This window comes from Chiloscyllium punctatum, chromosome 29 (genome assembly GCF_047496795.1).
Source record: "Chiloscyllium punctatum isolate Juve2018m chromosome 29, sChiPun1.3, whole genome shotgun sequence".
Taxonomy (NCBI): domain Eukaryota; kingdom Metazoa; phylum Chordata; class Chondrichthyes; order Orectolobiformes; family Hemiscylliidae; genus Chiloscyllium; species Chiloscyllium punctatum.
The window spans coordinates 8,251,016-8,269,840 of record NC_092767.1 but is presented as its reverse complement, the minus strand read 5'-3'; the positions used below and the strand labels follow the sequence as shown (position 1 = coordinate 8,269,840).

The following is an 18,825-nucleotide window of genomic DNA, read 5'->3' as shown; positions in this document are numbered from 1 at the left end:
GAGCAGCCCTATGGTCCACTGGGACTTCAGGGACTTTACTGAAGGAATATATACCCAAGTCAGGATGGTGAGTGGCTTGGAAGGGAACATGTAGGTCATGGTGTTCTCATATATATCTACTGCCTTTGTTTTTAGGAAGGTAGTGGTCACAGATGTTGAGGATGATGTCTATGGAGCATTGGTGAGTCTCTGCAGTGTGTATTGTCAATGATACTCAGTGCTGCTATTGAACGCCGGTGGTGGATGGACTGAATGTTTGTGAATGCGGTGCTAATCAAACTGGGTACTTTGTCGTAGAAGAGAAAATGTTGGAGAAACTCAGCAGGCCTGGTGTACCTGTGAAGAGAGAAAGAGAATGAATGTTTTTAGTCTGACATGACACCTTGTCAACACTGTTCTGAATAAGAGTTATATTGGACTGAAAAGGTTAACTCTATATTTCTCTCCACAGGTGTTGCCAGACTTGCTGAATTTCTCCAGCACTTTCTGATTTCATTTTGGATTTTGAGTGTCTGCAACATTGTGCTTTTATCTGGCTGCTTGGTCATGCTGGGATCCCATTTCATGAGGGATCTTGGAGATATTTCCATCCAGGCAAGTGGGGAGTATTCCATCACACTCCTGACGTGTGCCTTGGAGATGGGGGAGAGGCTTTTGGAGCCATGAGGTCCATCCCTCACTGCAGTGTTCCTGCCCCCTGAGCTGCTCTTGTAGCCACAGTACTTACATTGTAAACCCATTTCATATTCAGCTCAATGAGAACTCCCAGCTTTTTGATTTTGAGGGATTCAGCAACAGCAAAGCGTTGAATGTCAAAAGGCGTTATCGATGTGATCTCTTCTTGGAGGTGATAATTGTTTCGCATTTGTGTGGCACAAATGTTAATTGCCATTTGTCAGCCCAGGCCTGGAACATAGAACATAGAACATGACAGTGCAGGACAGGCCCTTCGGCCCTCGATGTTGTGCCGACCTGTGAAACCAATCTCAAGCCCATCCAACCTACACCATTCCATTATCATCCATATATTTATCCAATGACCATTTAAATACTGTCAAAGTTGGCAATTCCATGCCCTTACTCCTGTCTGAGGAAGGAAACTACCTCTGACATCTGTCCTCTATCTATCACCCCTCAATTTAAAGCTCTGTCCCCTCATGCTAGCCATCTCCATCTGAGGAAAAAGGTTCTCACTGCCCACCCTATCTAATCCTCTCATCATCTTGTATATTTCTATGAAGTCACCTCTCAACGTCCTTCTCTCTAACAAAACAGCCTCAAGTCCCTGAGCCTTTCTTCATAAGTCCTTCCCTCCAAACCAGGCAACATCCTGGGAAATCTCCTCTGCACGCTTTCCAAAGCTTCCACATCTTTCCTATAATATGGCGACCAGAACTGTACCACATTTCTAGTGTGGCCGCACCAGTGTTTTGTACAGCTGCAAGATGACCTCATGGCTCCAAAGCTCAATCCCTCTCCTAATAGAAGCTAACACACTGTACACCTTCTTAACAACCCTATCAGCCTGAGTCACAACTTTCTGGGACCTACGTGTAGAGACATGGTGATACGGTGGTACAGTGGTTAACACTGCTGCCTCACAGCGCCAGAGACCCCGGTTCAATTCCTGCCTCAGGCAACTGACTGTGTAGAGTTTGCACATTCTCCCTGTGTCTGTGTGGGTTTCCTCCCACAGTCCACAAATGTGCAGATTAGGTGAATTGGCCACACTAAATTGCCTGAAGAAGGGCTTATGCCGGAAACGTCGATTCTCCTGCTCCTTTGCTGTCTGACCTGCTGTGCTTTTTCAGCTCTGATTTCCAGCATCGGCAGTCCTCACTTTCTCCATGCTAAATTGCCCGCAGTGTTAGGTGAAGGGATAAATATAGGGGAATGGGTCTGGGTGCGTTGCATTTTAGCGGCTCGGTGTGGACTTGTTGGGCTGAAGGGCCTGTTTCCACACTGTAAGTAATCTAAGACACTGAGATCTCTCTGCTCACCACACTACCAAAAATCTTGCCATTAATGCAGTACTCCATATTCCTGTTCCTCCTACCAAAGTGAATCACCTCACACTTTTCCGCATTAAACTCTATTTTCCACCTCTCATCCCAGCTCTGCAGCTCACCTATGTCCCTCTGTAACCTGCAGCATTTTACCACACTACCCACAACTCCACTGACCTTCGTGTCATCCACAAATTTAACAAACACATCCTTCTATATCCTCATCCATGTCATTTATAAAAATGACAAACACCAGTAGACCCAATACAAATCCTTGTGGTATACCACTAGTAACTCCCCAATAAACATTTCCCATCAACAACCACCCTCTGTCTTCTGATAGCTCACCAATTTCTGATGCAGAAAGCTAAATCACCCTCAATCCCATGTCTCTGTATTTTATGCAATAACATACCATGGAGAACTTTATCAAATACCTGACTGAAATCCACATACACCATATCAACCACCTTACCCTCATCCACCTGTTTTTTCATCTTCTCAAAGAACTCAATAAGATTTGTGAGGCACGATCTCCCCTTTGCAAAACCATGTTGACTATCCCAAATCAACTTTGTCCTTTCTGGATGATTATAAATCCTAACTCCTATCACCATTTCCAACACTTTATCCACAATCAAAGTAAGGCTCCCTGGTCTCTAATTACCAGGGTTCTCTCTACTCCCCTTCTTGAACAAGGGGACATTTACTATCCCTCAGTCTTCTGGCACTATTCCTGAAGACAATGACAGCATAAAAATCAAAGCCAAAGGCACTGCGATTTCCTCACTGGCTTTCCAGAGAGTCCTAGGATAAATCCCGTCTGACCCAGGGGACATATCTATTTTCACACTGACTAGAATTGCTAACACTTCCTCCTTATGAACCTCAATCCTATCAAGTCTAATAGTTTGTACCTCAGTATTCTCCTCGACAACATTGCCTTTTTCCAGTATGAATACTGATGAAAAATATTCATTTAGTGCCTCTCCTATCTCCTCGGACTTCACACATATCTTCTCATTAATGTACTTGACTGGTCCTAATCTTACTGCAGTCATTCTTCTTTTCCTGATATACCGTTAGAAAGCTTTAAGGTTTTGCTTGATCCTACCTGCCAAAGATTACTCATGTCCCCTCCTGGCTCTTCTTAGCTCTCTCTTTTGGTCCTTCCTGGCTAACTTGTAACTCTCAAGCACCTTAGCTGACCCTTCATGTCTCATCTTTTCTTAAGCCTTCTTCTTCCTCTTGACAACAGATACAACTTCTTTAGTAAATCACGGTTCCCTCGCGCAATCTCTTCATCGCTGCCTGACAGGTACATACTTATCAAGGACATGCAGTAGCTGTTCTTTGAAAAAGCTCCACATTTCAATTGTGCCCATCCTCTGCAGTTTCCTTCCCATCCTATGCATCCTAAATCTTGCCAAATCACAGCATAATTGCCTTTCCCCCAACTATATCACTTTCCCTGCGATATATCCCTGTCCCTTTCCATCACTAAAGTAAACATCACCTAATTGTGGTCACTATCACCAAAGTGCTCACCTACCTCCAAATCAAAACCTGGATGGGTTTATTACCCAGTACCAAATCCAATGTGGCCTCGCCCCTTGTTGGCCTGTCTATATATTGTGTCAGGAAACGCTCCTGCACACATTGGACAAAAACTGACCCATCTAAAGTACTCGAACTACAATGTTTCCAGTCAATATTTGGAAAGTTAAAGGCCCCCAGAACAACGACCCTGTTACTTTCTCTCCTATCCAGAATCATCTTTGCAATCCTTTCCTCTCCATCTCTGGAACTTTTTGGAAGCTTATGGAAACTCCCAACAGGGTGATCTCTCCTTTCCTGTTTTTAACCTCAGCCCATTCTACCTCAGTACACAAGTCCTAATCAAATGTCCTTTCTGCCACCATAACACTGTCCTTGACTAACATAGCCACACCTCCCCCTCTTTTACCACCTTCCCTGTTCTTACTGAAACATCTAAACCCCGGAACCTGCAACAACAATTCCTGTCCCTGCTCCATCCATGTATCTGAAATTGCCAAAACATCGAAGTCCCAGATACCAACCCATGCTGCAAGGTCACCCACCTTATTCCAGATGCTGCTGACGTTGAAGTGGACACACTTGACACCACCTTCCTGCCTGCAGATGCATTCCAGCCACCTTGAAACCTTATTTCTGACCTCACTATTCTTGCCCTCCTGGACACTGGAGTTACAATTCAGTTTCCCATCCCCCTGCTGAATTAGGTTAGACCCTCCCGAAGAGCATTAGCAAACCTCCTCCCCAGGACAGTGTACCCCTGTGGTTTAGGTGTAGACCATCCTGTTTGTACAGGACCCACCTACCCCAGAATAAGCCCCAATTATCTAGGTATCTAAATCCCTCCCTCCTGCACCATCCCTGTAGCCACATGTTCAACTCTTCACTATTCTTTGCTAGCATGTGGCATGGGTAACAAACTGGAGATGACATCTCTCTGTTTGTTCTAGCACTAAGCTTCAACCTAACTCCCTGAATTTCAGCCTTAAATCCCCATCCCTTTTCCTACCTATGTCATTGGTGCCTATGCGGACCATGACTTGGGGCTGCTCCCCCTCCTCCTCAAGGATCCTGAAAACACGATCCGAGACATCATGGAACCTGGCACCTAGGAGGCAACTAAATCAAACGTGATTCTCTCTCGTTTCCACAGAACCTCCTATCTGTTCCCCCAAACTGTTGAGTTCCCAATGACTAATTCTCTGCTTCTCTTTCCCCTTCCTTTCTGAGCAAAAGGGACAGACTCTGTGCCAGAGGCCTGTACCCCATGGCTTACCCCTGGTAAGTCTTCCCTCCCAACGGTATCTAAATCAGTATGATGTTAATAAGGGGAACAGCCACAGGGGGTTCCTGCACTGTCTGCCGGTTCCCTTTCCACCCCCTGACTGTAACCCATCTACCATTCCCCTGTACCTGAGGTGTGACACCCTACCTATAACTCCTCTCAATTACTCCCTCAGCCTCCCGAATGATCCGAAGCTCATCCAGCTTTGTGCCCAGTTTCCTAACACCGTTTCAGAGGAGCTGAAGTTGCCAGGATCTTGCTGCAGAGCCACATGGAGTGCTTCAGTATCTGAGGAGGGAAGAATGCTGCTGAACATTGTGTGAGTATTAGCAAACCCTCGGACTCATGACATTCTGCCTGAGGGAAGGTCAGTTATACAGTCACTAAAGATAGTTAGGGCTAGGACACAATCTTGAGGACCTCCTGTTGTGAGCGCCTGGAGCTTAGATGGCTGACCTCCACCCACCGCACCAATTGCTGCGGGTATGGAGTCACATGGAGCCCAAACAAGACAAGAACAGCCCTAATCCCTGAAGGGCATTAGAGAACCAGATGGGTTTTAACAACAATTGACAGGGGTTTCGTGGTCACCATTAGAGTCATAATTCCACATGTTTATTAAATTGAAGTTCTGATATCTGTCATTGATAGGATTTAACCCAGGTCCACGATAAGAGTTGGGAAGTATCTGAATATGAGCCAGTTCGATGGCTGGCCTCCTGGCTGATTTAGAATCCAACTTGACATTTCTGTCCCAATTTTGAAATAAAAGTTTAAGTTTTATTATTTATCATTGAGTGTCATATTAATTTGTCTGTATTTGGTCCCTTGAAAATGGGAACACAGACAGACTGAGTGAGAGCTGTCAACTCCATGAACTTGAATCCTATCTGAACGATTGTGAGATCACCCAATCTGATCCTGATTGACATAGGTTCGTGACTTCGCTTAATACATGGTTTAAAGGAAATATAGATGAGCAGAGTAAATTGTTTTCCCACGCAAAGGAAAGTATCACGTAGAAAGGCGGAAACATTATTTACGTGTGTGATGTATATCTTCTCTGTGTGTGAGACTGTGTGTGAGAGGGAGAGAGAGAGGGAGGGAGAGAGAGGGAGAGTCAGAGAGAGAGATCTCGAATCATAGAGATGTACAATACAGAAACAGTCCCTTTGGTCCAACTCATCCAGGTATCCTCAGTTAATCCCATCCCATTTGCCAGCACTAAACCCTTATTGTTTGTATACCCTTCTGGATGCCTTTTAAATGTTGCAATTGTACCAGCCTCCACCACTGTTAGCTCATTCCATACTTGCACCACTCTCTGCATGAACAAGTTGCCTCTTAGGTCTCTTTTAAATTTCTCCCCCGAGCCCAGGTAAAGTCTTTGTCTGTTTGTCTTCTCCATGCCCCTCATGATTTAATAAGCCTCGATAAGGTCTCCCCTCAGCCTCCAACACTCAGGGAAAACAGCCCCAGCCTGTTCAGCCTCTGCCTACAGCTCAAATCTTCGAACCATGGCAACATGCTTGTAAATCTTTTCTGAACCCTTTCAAGTTTCACAACATCCTTCCGATAGAAGGGAGAACAGATTTGCACACAGTTATCCAAAAGTGGCCGAAACAATGCCTTGTACAGATGTAACATGCCCTCTCAACTATTACAGTCAATGCACTGACCAATAAAGGAAAGTATACCAAATGCCTTCTTCACTATCCAACCTGCCTGTGACTCGACTTTCAAGGAACTATGAACCTGCACTCCAAGGTCTCTTTGTTCAACAACAAAACCCCAAGACATTACCATGAGTGTCTAAGTTCTGTTCTGATTTGTCTTTCCAGAATGGGTTTACACTGAGGTCACATTGATGGCCCTGACTGGTCTAGAAAGGGTTTCGGAAGACCACCCTCTCTCTGTGGTAGTGCACAGCCTGCTATTGGTCAGATGGGTTTTGTAACAACCCACCTCGCAGTGACACCTGGTGTTTCCCATTCCTTGATGGAAAGGGATTGTGTTGGTGGATCTTGTTCAGGCAGCTCGCTCCAAATGGGAGCCCAGATACAGCAGGGCAATGGGTGGGTTCAGCAGGTCATTAGGAATGTGGAGACAATGGGGGCTGCAGATAGAACATGGTGCTGGAAAAGGCACAGCAGGTCAGGCAGCATCTCAGGAGGAAGAGAGTCAAGGTTTCAGGCAGGACCCTTCTTCAGGACAGTTACAGTGACCAATGTTGCATGGATTCAGGTTTTATTTATCTGAGGGCTGTGCTGTACCACCGTTGGCTGGGGGTGGGGTGGGGGGAATCTCCTGCCCAAAACGTCGACTCTCTTGTTCGTGGGATGCTGCCTGACCTGCTATACCTTTTCCAGTGCCATGCTCTATCAGGTCAGGTCATTAGCGGGGATAAGTAATGGTCAGCACGGATGACGTTAACCATCTTGTGTGTTTTCGTCAGTCTGTGGATGTTTGGGGGCATAGTATTTGTGAGGACAGATCACTGGGAGGATTGTTGAGCACAGGGGCCCAACTATGATGTGTATTGTTGAATTATTGAATTGTCAGAAAGACGGGTGTGTGATGTGCCATTTGTAAAATGATGCAGCGTGCCGTGGTGCAGTGTCTCATCGGACAAACACTGAGATCTGGAATATTGTGGCAGCAGCTTGTCAAAAAAGGATAAAACATTTTGCCCAACAGGATGTTTCCCAAGTTGCCCTTAGGTGCTGTTATCCCTTGATGTTCCCCAAACAATAATGGTCTGCATGAAAGTGCTTTCATTTGGGATTATTATTTTGTCTTTGGCTATCAATTTTGATCAATATTCCTTAGGCTGCAACGCCAAGCTGTGGTACAATTCGAGTGATCTCCATGGAGAATGCTGGGTAAACTGTGGGGTTGCCTCGCCCCAGCGTGCACTCCCAATCTGGGAGAGGGAATCTCCATTCACAAGGAGAGAGATGAGAAGAGGAGCTTGGGAGTGTGAGCCTGGATATCAGGCAGCAAGCTTTACTTCATCCCATATAAAACGTCTGCTTTCTAAACCAGAGCGTTACCATGACCAGTGTTGTGGGGATTCAGATTTTATTTGTGTGAGGGCTGTGCTATTCCATCTTGGACAGGTAGAAGGTGTCATATCAAATGTTGAAGCTTTTCTGATTGAGGTGGATATCCAACCTGGGACATGATGATGGATCCACTGCTGAATACCTTCATGAGAAACGGACTCAATGCCCTATCATTTGCTCATTCATATCGTAGCGACCATCCCTTCCTGGATACTGTGGGGTGATTCAATGCCCTGTACTGTAGTTCATACAGTGTGGGAAAAGAAGTCTGGTGGCAAATTGAACTGTGGAGACTCCAAAACCAAATACAGTAATTTTGCGATCAATGTCCATATTAGGTGTGTCCTATTCCTTGTTTTCCTGATCCCAGGTGTCTTTGTGTGGGTGCTGTGGGCTTATGGGTAATGCCAGCCAGTTAGAGTAACCTGGAAAGCAGGTGAAATCGACTGCTGCTGACCCAAAACCACCTTGAGGATGTGACTGTGTCAGATCTACTGTTCATCGTTTTTTTTATCTCATCCTTCGCCAATTTCAACGTTATTATTATCCACTGTGTTTCCAGCAAATCACTCCTGTTTGTGGTGTTCTCTATGTCCTCATCCATTTGACCATTGATTGTTCTGTGTGGTTCACCATTGTTATTTCCTTTGATCAATTTGTTGCCATTTGTTTACATGAGATGAAAACTAAGTATTGCACAGGGAAAACTGCAATGAAGGTTCTAGCAACAATCTACATCTTCTTTTGTTTCAAGAACATTCCCAACTTCTTCATGCATAAACCTGGAAAGATGATCAACAATGTTAGGTGGTACTGTGTGTCACGTAAAGTTATCTTTATGACCATTGGTGGACAGGTTTTAAATATTTTCAAACTTTTTTAACACCAATGTTCCCATTCTCTTTTATTCTCTTTATCAACATTCTGACTGTCAGATACATCTTCGAGGCCATTAAGGCGCGGAAGGAACTGAGAGGTCAGAAAAAAACAGAGAATGATCCAGAGATATAGAGCAGGAAGAATTCTGTGATTTTACTCTTTGCCATATCTGCCAGCTTCATACTTCTCTAGTAGTTGCATATTTTATATTTCTTTAATGCCGGTTATTTGGATTCTGTTTCTTTTGATCTCTTCGTTCAGAGGCAGATTGGATGAAACTGTTTACCTGCTGCATACTCTCACACCTCCTCCCTCCCTTCCTCCTTCCCTCACCCCTCTTATCCCACTGAGGTGACTCTGGCTGTGCTCCATCCCTGGGGGAGGTATGTCCTGGGTAGAGGGAGATAAGAGCTGACTGGATGGGCTGGGACTTGGGCAGAGAGGGGCTTTGAGTGAGAGACTTGGGAATACGTCGAAGGGGTTCTGGCAGCCATTGTCCCTTTCACCGTGTGCACTGAGCAGGGGGTGAGTATCTGTAGGTTTCTGTCTGTCTCTGTGTGACAGAGCGTGGGGAATGGTTGAATCGCGAAAGCAAGCCCCTGGAGCAGATTCAGTCCTCAGTGAGAGAGAGTGAGTGTGAGAGTGACCATCCAGAGAGCTTAGACCAATCGGAATGGTGAATAACACCTCTTTCCTTCTCACCTGTTTGCATCTATCTGATTTTTCCTTTTTTCTCTCTCTTGATCTCTCCCTTTGCCTCTGTCTATATCAATCTACGTCATTCTTTCCCTTTCAACCTTCTCTCTCACACTATCTCTCTCTCTATCTATCTATCTTACTGATAGCCTCTTCTTTTGTATTTTTCTCTCCTGCCTCTTCTTTCTACCTTTTTCTGTGTTCTTTCTCATTCTCTTGCTCTTTCTTTTTCTCTCATTTTTTCTCTGTCTTGGCCCCTGTCTCCCTCCATGGCCCCTGTCTCCCTCCATGGCCCCATCCCCCCCCATGACCCCTGCCCTCCTCCATGGCTCCTGTCCCCCTCCATGGATCCTGTCCCCCTCCATAGCCCCTGTCACCCTCCATGGCCCCTGTCCCCCTCCATTGCTCCTGTCCCCCTCCATGGCTCCTGTCTAATTGCCCTTCCCCGTGCAGTTTCATCTACCCCGAACTGCCCATCTGCCCATCTATAGCTCCAATATAGACCCATTGTATATAAAAGCCCCTTGGTATGTCCATCCATCAACAATACCCTTCCCCTTGCTGTGTCCCAGCCTCTGCTCTGGAGGACAAAGTGAGCATGTGCAGAGACTATCTTGTCTTTTGACTGTGTACCGTAATGTCATGGAGTCATAGAGTCATCCAGCACGGAGACAGACCCTTCGGACCAATCAGGCCACACTGACCATGTTCCAAAACTAAACTATTCCCAACTGCCTGCACTTGACCCATATCCCTCCAAACCTTTCCTATTCATGAACTTATCCAAAGGTATTTTCAACATTGTAACTGTACCTGCATCCACCACTTCCTCTGGTAGTGCATTCCACACATAAACTACTAAAAACATTGCCGCTCACGTCCTTTTTCAATCTTTCTCCTCTCACCTTAAAAATATACCCCCCAGGTTTGAACTCCCCCACCCGAGGGAAATGACACTTCTCATTCACCTAATCTGTGCCCCTTATAATTTTTTAAACATCAATAAGGTCACCTCTCACCCTCCAATGCAACAGCCCATTTTTATATCTCAAACCTTTCATTCCTGACAACATCTTGGTAAGTCCTTACTGAACCCTCTCCAGTTTAATAATATCCTTCCTATAACAGGGCGATGAGAATTGCACGCATTAATCCAGAAGAGGCCTCATCACTGTCCTGAACAAATTCAATATAATGTCAGAACTCCGATCCTCAAAGTTCTGAGCAACGAAGACAAGCATGCTAATTACCTTCTTAGCCACCCTGTCTACCTACGATGCAAATTTCAAAGGACCATGTACCTGACCCTGAGGTCTCTCTGCTCTACAACGCTACCCAGGGCCCTACATTAAGTCCTATCCTTATTTGTATTACCACAATGCAATACCTCAACTTTATCCAGGTTAAAATTCATTTGCCAATCCTCAACCCTTTAACCCAATCGATCAATATCTCTTTGCAATCTTGGGTAATCTTCTTCCTGAAGAAGGGCTCATGCTGGAAACGTCGATTCTCCTGCTCCTTTGATGCTGCCTGATCTGCTGCGCTTTTCCAGCAACACATTTTCAGCTCTGATCCCCAGCATCTGCAGTCCTCACTTTCTCCTAACCTTCTTCACTGGTCATTTTACCATTTTGGTGTCATCCGCAAACTTACTAACCATGCCTCCTATATTGTCATCCAAATCCTTCATATACATGACAGACAGAAGTGGAGCCAGTACCGATCATTGTGAAACACTGCCGGTCACAGGCCTACATCTGAAAAACAATGATCCACCATAATCTGCTGTCTTCTACTGTAAAGCCAATTATATATTCCAATAGGCAAGCCCACCCTGAATCCCATGTGATCTAACTTTACTAATTAGTCTACTGTGCAGAGCCTCATCAAAAGCTTTACACAAAGCTAAACAAACAGTATCGACCTCTCTGTCCTCATCAATCATTTTGGTTACTTCTCAAAACAAACCCAGTCAAGTGTGTGATACATGATTTTCCTCACACTAAACCACACTGACCATTTCAAATCAATCCTTTCCTCTCCAACCTCTGTAAATTCTATCTTTCAGAATCATCTCTAAAAACCGAAGTCAGACTCACAGGTCGATTGTTCCCAGGCTTCTCCTCACATCCCTTCTTAGACAATGACATTTTAGCCACACCCCAGTCCTCCAATTCTTCACCCATGTTTGTAGATGATTCAAATATTTCTGCTAGGGGCCCTGCAATTTTCTCCCTAACTTCTAAAGGTTCCTGGGAAACACTTGATCAGGTCCTGGAGGCTTATCTATCTTTATGTTTTTTTAGGTTCTCGAGCACTTCCTCTTCCATTACTGTGAACTGTTTCCAAACCATCAATATTTATTTCCCTGATCTCTCTCACCTCCATTTCTTTCCCAACAGTAAAAACTGATGCGAAATATTCATTTAGATCTCTCCCATCTCTTGAGGTTCAACACAAAGACAACCTCGTTGGTCTTTAAGGGGTTCTATTCTCTCTCCGTCACTCAATGTATTTACAGAATCTCTTTGGATTATCTTTAACCTTACCTACCAAGGCTATCTCCTGTCTCCTCTTTACCTTCCTCATTTCCTTCTAAAGAATGCCCCTACAGTCTTTACACTCTTCAAGACATTCAGTTGATCCCAATTGTCTCTCTAAGAGATGGTTATTTTTTATTCTTGACTTGAACTTCAAGATCTTTATTCATCCATTGTTCCCTAATCTTACCAGCCTTGCCTTTCACTCTAACAGGAACAGAATGTTTCTGAACTCTTGTTGTCACACTTTGGAAGGCCTCCCACTTGTCAGTCCTCCTTTTCCCTGTGATTAGTCTACTCCAATCAACTTTTGAAAGGTCTTGTTTCATATCCTTTCATAACCATTTGCCTAACACCAATTAAGAGCTTTACCTTTTATCCTTTTACATAACTGTTTTAAAATTACTAGGATAATGATCACTGGTCCAAAAGTGTTCCCTGACACACACTTCAGTCACTTGCCCTGCTTTATTTCCCAAGAGAAGGTCAAGATTTATATATTGATAAAAGAACATTTTCTTGCAATTGAACAATTCTTCACCATCAAAACCTTTAACACCATGGCAGTCTGAGACAGCATTTGGAAAATTAAAATCCCATACTATTACAAACCTATTATTCTTCCATATATTTGAGATCTCTCGACATTTTTGCTTCTCAATTGCCCTCTGACTATTGGGGAGCCAATAATATAATCCCATTAAGGTGATAATCCTTTCTTATTTCTAATTTCAACCCATGTATTTTCACTAAATGATCCCTCAGAAATACCTTCCCTAATTACAGTCATAATATTTTCATTAATCAAAAATGCCAGTCCTTCTCCCACCTTGCCTCTTTCTGTCCTTCCTGTACCATCTAAAACCCAGAACACTGAGCTGCCAGACTTTTCCATTCCTCAGCCATGTTTCTGTGATAGCGATGACATCCCAGGCCCATGTTCTCTGAGATGCCCTGAGTTCATCAGCCTTATCCATGAGACCTCTTGCATTGAAATAAATGCAGTTTAATTGTTCAGTGTTCCTTTGTTCTCTGACTTGTTCTTGACTGTCTTTTCTAAAGAACGTGCTGTTTTCTGATTCAGAATCATTGTCATCTTTCTTTCTATTTTCACTGTTGTTCAGAAAACCCCGCCCCACCTCTCTCAAATCTTACAATCTCCTGAAATAGAATGAGCAAACCTCCCCACCAGGATATTGGTCTAGTTCAGGTGAAATCCATCCTTTTAAACAGGTCTTTTCTGTCCCAGAAGAGATCCCAATATTCCAAAAAAGTGACTCCCTGCACATTGATTTATCTGCCCTGTCCTTTTATTCCTTCCCTCATTAGAACTTGGCACCAGAAGTAAACCAGAAATTATTACTTTTCATATTCTGTTTATGAACCTTCTACCTAACCAGTTATACTTTCCCTGACTACGTTATTCCTATCGATGTGTACAATAATTTCCAGCTTCTCACTCTCCCCTTTGACAATCTGCTTCAAACGTTTTGAGAATCTTTTACCCTGGCACCAGAAAAGCAACGTACTCTCCGAGATTCACACTCACTACCGCAGAATCTCCTGTCTGCGCCCCTCGCAGGAGAGTTCCCAAAAACAATTATTCTTTTCAATCTTGACAAACCCATTTAACATAAAATTCATTGTTAGTGCCCAAGATCTGTTGACCACTTCTATTTTTCTCATTCAACAATATTCAAAATGGAATATCTGTCTGAGAGAGGAATAGCCACAGGAGACTTCTAAACCACCTCATACCCTTCCTGACGGACAATTATCGATCTGAATGATCCTGCTGTGTAATCACTTCACTATACGTACGAGTCATCACACTCAATATCCCTTACAGGCCATCAGTAACATTAATCCTACAAAGAAGAAGCTCTCAATAGCACCTTATATAGTAAATGAAACTATTTTTCCTTCTTTATTTAATATGAAGCATGCAAAGAAAAATTAAAAACATAAATATTAAAAAGAAATCGAAAACTTAACTGAACAAATGAAAAAAACAATTCCTCCTCAAATAATCCAACATTCAGCTTTCACTGTCCGGATACAAAAACCTCTCCTGAGCCGTCCCTATTCGGGCCTCTCCACAAGCTCCATGTATAAACAATCGGTCCTTCTTCATCTACTTTTCTAACTGAGTTTTTTTTTCCACAAAACTCACCCACCACTGACAACAGGTTCACCAGTCTATAGTTCCCTGGCTTTTCCCCACCACCTTTCTTAAATAATGGCACCATGTTAGGAAGGGATCTTTCCCCTTTCTCCTTCCTGGGCCTCTCCATCTCCATTTCCAGTGGACTCAACATGGACATTGACTTCAAACCCAGTGACTCCCACAGCTACCTGGATTACACCTCCTCCCACCCCCACTTCTATAAAAATACCTTCCCTGATCCCCAATTCCTCCGCCTCAGTCGCATCTGCTCCCAGGAGGGCCAATTCCACCATTGAACCTCCCAGATGGCCTCCTTCTTTAAGAACCACAGTTTCCCCTCCCACGTGGTCGATGATGCCCTCCAGTGCATCTCCTGCACTTCTTACACCCCAATCCTTGAACTCCATGTCTCCAAACACAATGAGGAGAGAACCCCTCGGTCCTCACCTTGTACTCCACCATCCTCGGATACAACATCCTCATCCTCTGCCATTTTTGCCACCGACAAACAGACCCCACCGCCAGGGGTATATCAAATTTTGAGAAGACTTGTAGCTCAGGTTGAGGTTCTAAATTGGAGTAAGGCCAATTTTGATAGTATTAGACAAGGCATTTCAAAAGTTGATTGGGGCAGATGTTCACAGGTAACAGGATTGGTTGGAAAATGGGAAGCCTTTGAAAAAGAGATCATGAGAGTTCAGGGACAGTATTTCCTGTTAGGGTGAAGGGCTAAGATTGTAAGTGTAGGGAGTGCTGGATGATCAGGAATAATAACATGCTTCCCTATCTACCTAACCTCCTCCAGGACCTGCACTCCTCCACGTTTCTGTGACATCACCCTGCCCCGAAACACCACCCTATCATTGTAACCACCTCCAGACCCTGCCCCCTTCCCTATCTCTGTAATCACCTCCAACACCTCCACCCCTCCCTCTCTCTGTATCCTCCAGCCCCTTCACCACAAACTATCTCTGTCATATCAGTGCACATGTAGGAGACGCATCACGTGCACAAAGATTGCTCATCAGTGACAGACTCTTTGTTTCATGTGAAGTTCTCAGGATCTGAGAGGAAGGGTCCATCACACTAACAGCCAGAGAACATTTCCCCGTGTCTTCCCACTGAAACTGGGCTGGAACAGAATTCCTGTAAATCCAATGAATTGGTCCCTTGACTCCAGGTCCATTTGCTGAAACAAGATCCTTTAAAACTGAGAGTAACTGGCAATATGAGAGTTAATGATGAGAACACAGATTCATTCAGAATCGGAGAGTAAATGTGCATCCTGTAAACAGTGAAGGGGGACATGACAGAGTACCTCACTTTCTTATCTCTGTCACCATTTTCTTTTGTTTTGTTTGTTTTTAGATGACAGTCAGTGAGGATCATTTACACCCCAATCTTTTGTTTCTTCTCTTCTCCCATTCTCCCACCTCACCCCCACCCATGGTTCCTTGCACCATTTTGGTCAATATTGTTACTCTGTCATTTCAGCCTCTCCTGCCCTCCAGCCCATCACAGCCTTTCCCTTCTGCTCTTCTTCCCACATTCCAGCTGAGCCACAAGTAACAATGCAGGTAGTTCCCTCTCACACACACTCACATTATCACTGACAGAGATACAGAGACACAGAGGGTCATCACTCCCACAGACTCAGACAGAGACACTGTTCAGTCCCATTCTGATCCCACCTTCCAGTGATATGTTTTTATTCTAACACTCAAACAGAGCAAGAGATAAAGAAATGATTTATATTTCTCTCCAAACTGGTCTGGAAACAAATCCCAATCTCCAAATCACATTGACGATAAAATTGAAAAGGACTCTGTTAATCTCTCAAGAGAAACCTACAGCAGCCAATTGAATAACATGTCGAATGGCCATCTGGGGTGTGGATGTAGACTGTAATGTTAACATTTAACTTTATTTTTCTACACAGTAATTCCTTCCTTCTAACTTAGATTTTGCGTTACTATGTGTATCTATGTTTTGTGCTGAGGTACCTTTGTACCTGAGATGCACAATGTTTGTACTTGTGTACACGTGACAATAAAGCTTAAGTCTATGTCTAAATACCAAACACCTTCTTCACTCCCTTGTCTATCCCTGACTCCACTTTCAAACATCTATGAACCAGCACTTCAAGGTCTCTTTGTTCAGATACTGTCCCCAGGCCCTTTACCATTAAGTGCATATGTTCCACCCTGACTTGCCTTTCCATAATGCAGCACCTCACATTTATCTGAATTAAACTCCATCTGCCACTTCTCAGCCCAGTAATCCATCTGATCAAGCTCCCATTGTACTCTGAGGGAATCTTCTCCATTGTCCACTACACCTCCAATTTTGGTGTCAAAATTACTAACTATACCTCCAGTGTTCATATTCAAATTGTTTATATAAATGACAAAAGCGGTGGACCTAGCCCCAATCAATGTGTCACATCACTGGTCACAGGTCTTCAGTCTGGAACGCAACCTTCCAGTACCCAAACGGCTAATTCTCCTTATATTCCACATGACCTAATGTGCTTAACCAACATACCATGCAGGTCTTTGTTGAAAACTGAACTGAAGTACATATAGATCATGTTCATCATTCTTTCTTCATCAATCCTCTTCATTACATCTTAAAATAACTCAATTAAGTTAGTGAAAAATGATTTCCCACCATGTGGACCTAATTTATGCTGAACCTTTCCAAATATATGCAAAACGTGTCCTCAGGATCCCCCTTCAACATGTTGCCCAGCACCAATGCCAGGCTCACTGATCTAGAGTTCCCTGGCTTCTCCTTCCCACATTTCTTGAGCAATGGCATCACGTTCGCCAACCTTCAGCCTTCTGGCACCTTACTTGTGACTATCGATGATACAAATATCTCAGAATGGGGCCCAGTAATCATTTCCCTCACTTCTCACAGAGTTCTAGGGTACACCTGCACAGGTCCTGGAAGTTTATCAACCTTTATCTGTTTCAGATTAAAAATCACACCACACCAGGTTATAGTCCAACAGGTTTATTCAGAAGCACCAGCTTTCAGAGCACAGCTCCTTCATCAGGTGGTTGTGGTTCTAGAGTCGAAGATCGTAGGACACAATTTATAGCAAAAGTTTAGTGTGATGTTACTGAAATAAAAAACTTATAAAGACCTGGATTGTTTGTTAAGTCTTTCATCTTTTAGAATGGGCATGTTGTTTCAGTTCTTTCATATGTAAATCCCAGAACTTGCTTAAAGTTACATTCTCAAGTGAGCTTTAACAATCAGTGCCATGTTGGCCCAGGTAATACATTGAAGGTGTGAGGTGCCCTGTGCGTCGCTGTCTGTGCCCCAATGTTCAGACTGATTCTAATCTAAAAAAGAGATTGACAGAATCTTACATGGATTTGTGCAGTGGTTGAGCAAAATAAAATGTAATTCTGAAAGTACAAATTCTCCCCACAAAATTATGTGTGTGTGTGCCTAGGTGGGTGTGTGTGTCTGCGGTGAGGGTATGTGAGAGAGTGTGTGTATATGTGTGAGCGTGAGGGTAAAGGGGTATAGGTCTGTGAGAGGGCGCGTGTGAGTATGGGAGTGTACATGTCAGCATATGAGAGAGGGTCTGCATGATGTATGAGTCTGTAGGCATGTGTGTGTCTATATATATGTGTGTGTGTCTGTGTGTGTTGTGTGTGTATGTGTGTGTGTATGTGTGTGTGTGTGTGTGTGTGTGTGTGTGTAGTGCAGTGGGGTCACCTGTAGTGTGACATGAACCCAAGATCCTGGTTGAGGCCAGCCCTGTGGGAACCGAACTTGGCTATCAGCCTCAGCTCAGTCACTCACTTTGAGTTGTTGCCTGTTCCGAAGTCTGCCTTGGAGGATGGTCATCCGAAGGTCCGGAATGCTGAAGTGTTCTCCGACTGGGAGGGAATACTCCTGTAAGTTGATTGATGTCCGGTTCAACAATCGACATTTGATTATCCGTATATTGGATTATCCAGAAAGATTGCAAAAACCCTGCCCGGACGGAATTTTACAATGTCGCCAGGGTCCTGTACTTCCTGCAGGAGCCTGTGCCCCACAACCTGAGCCACCTCCGGAGTTTTAGTTTTGCCCCTTTTAGGGACATAGAATGGTGGGCCCTGTACCGACTGCTGCTGCACACCGTCCACCTCTATTCCCTCATCCACCACCCGGACACGCCTTGGTGTGCCCCTTTGCCACTCGGTGGTGGGGATCCTCAGTGGAGAGCTCTCTATGTGGGAGTCCTCCCCCTTTCTCTCGGGAATCTGGGGTGGAGGGTGCTGCACGCAGCTGTCCCCTACAACCGCATTACGGTGGCTCATGGACTCCCAGCCCAACTGCTTGTTCTGTGGTGCTGTAGAGTAGACCATGTATATATGGGGTGTGGGCATTTGCACTCCCTTTTTGATTTTCTTAAAAACCTTCTCCTGTTTCTGGTTGCACTTCAGCCCCACGCTTCTTATCTTCGGTCACCCGGTGTGGAGGGAGGAGGGTAGGTCAGAGGACGTCCTCGTGGGTCTGCTCCTGGGTCTGGCCATAAGTAGGTCCAGGCAGTGGGCCGTGGAGGGGGGGCGTTAGGGCCGATTGCCTGCTCCTCTTCCTCGGGTATGTTAGAGCCCAGGTG

At 44.5% G+C, this 18,825-nt stretch overlaps 1 protein-coding gene across 1 annotated transcript in view; it reads left to right on the top strand.

Annotated features, from left to right (window-relative positions):
* The window catches only part of LOC140454384 (uncharacterized), a 36,177-nt gene extending 17,616 nt beyond the window's left edge, over nt 1-18,561 (top strand). The window contains exon 3 of the mRNA XM_072549090.1: nt 18,429-18,561. Coding sequence (XP_072405191.1) covers nt 18,429-18,561 — 133 coding nt within the window. The remainder of the gene's footprint in view (nt 1-18,428) is intronic.
* The last annotated feature ends 264 nt before the right edge of the window (nt 18,562-18,825 follow it).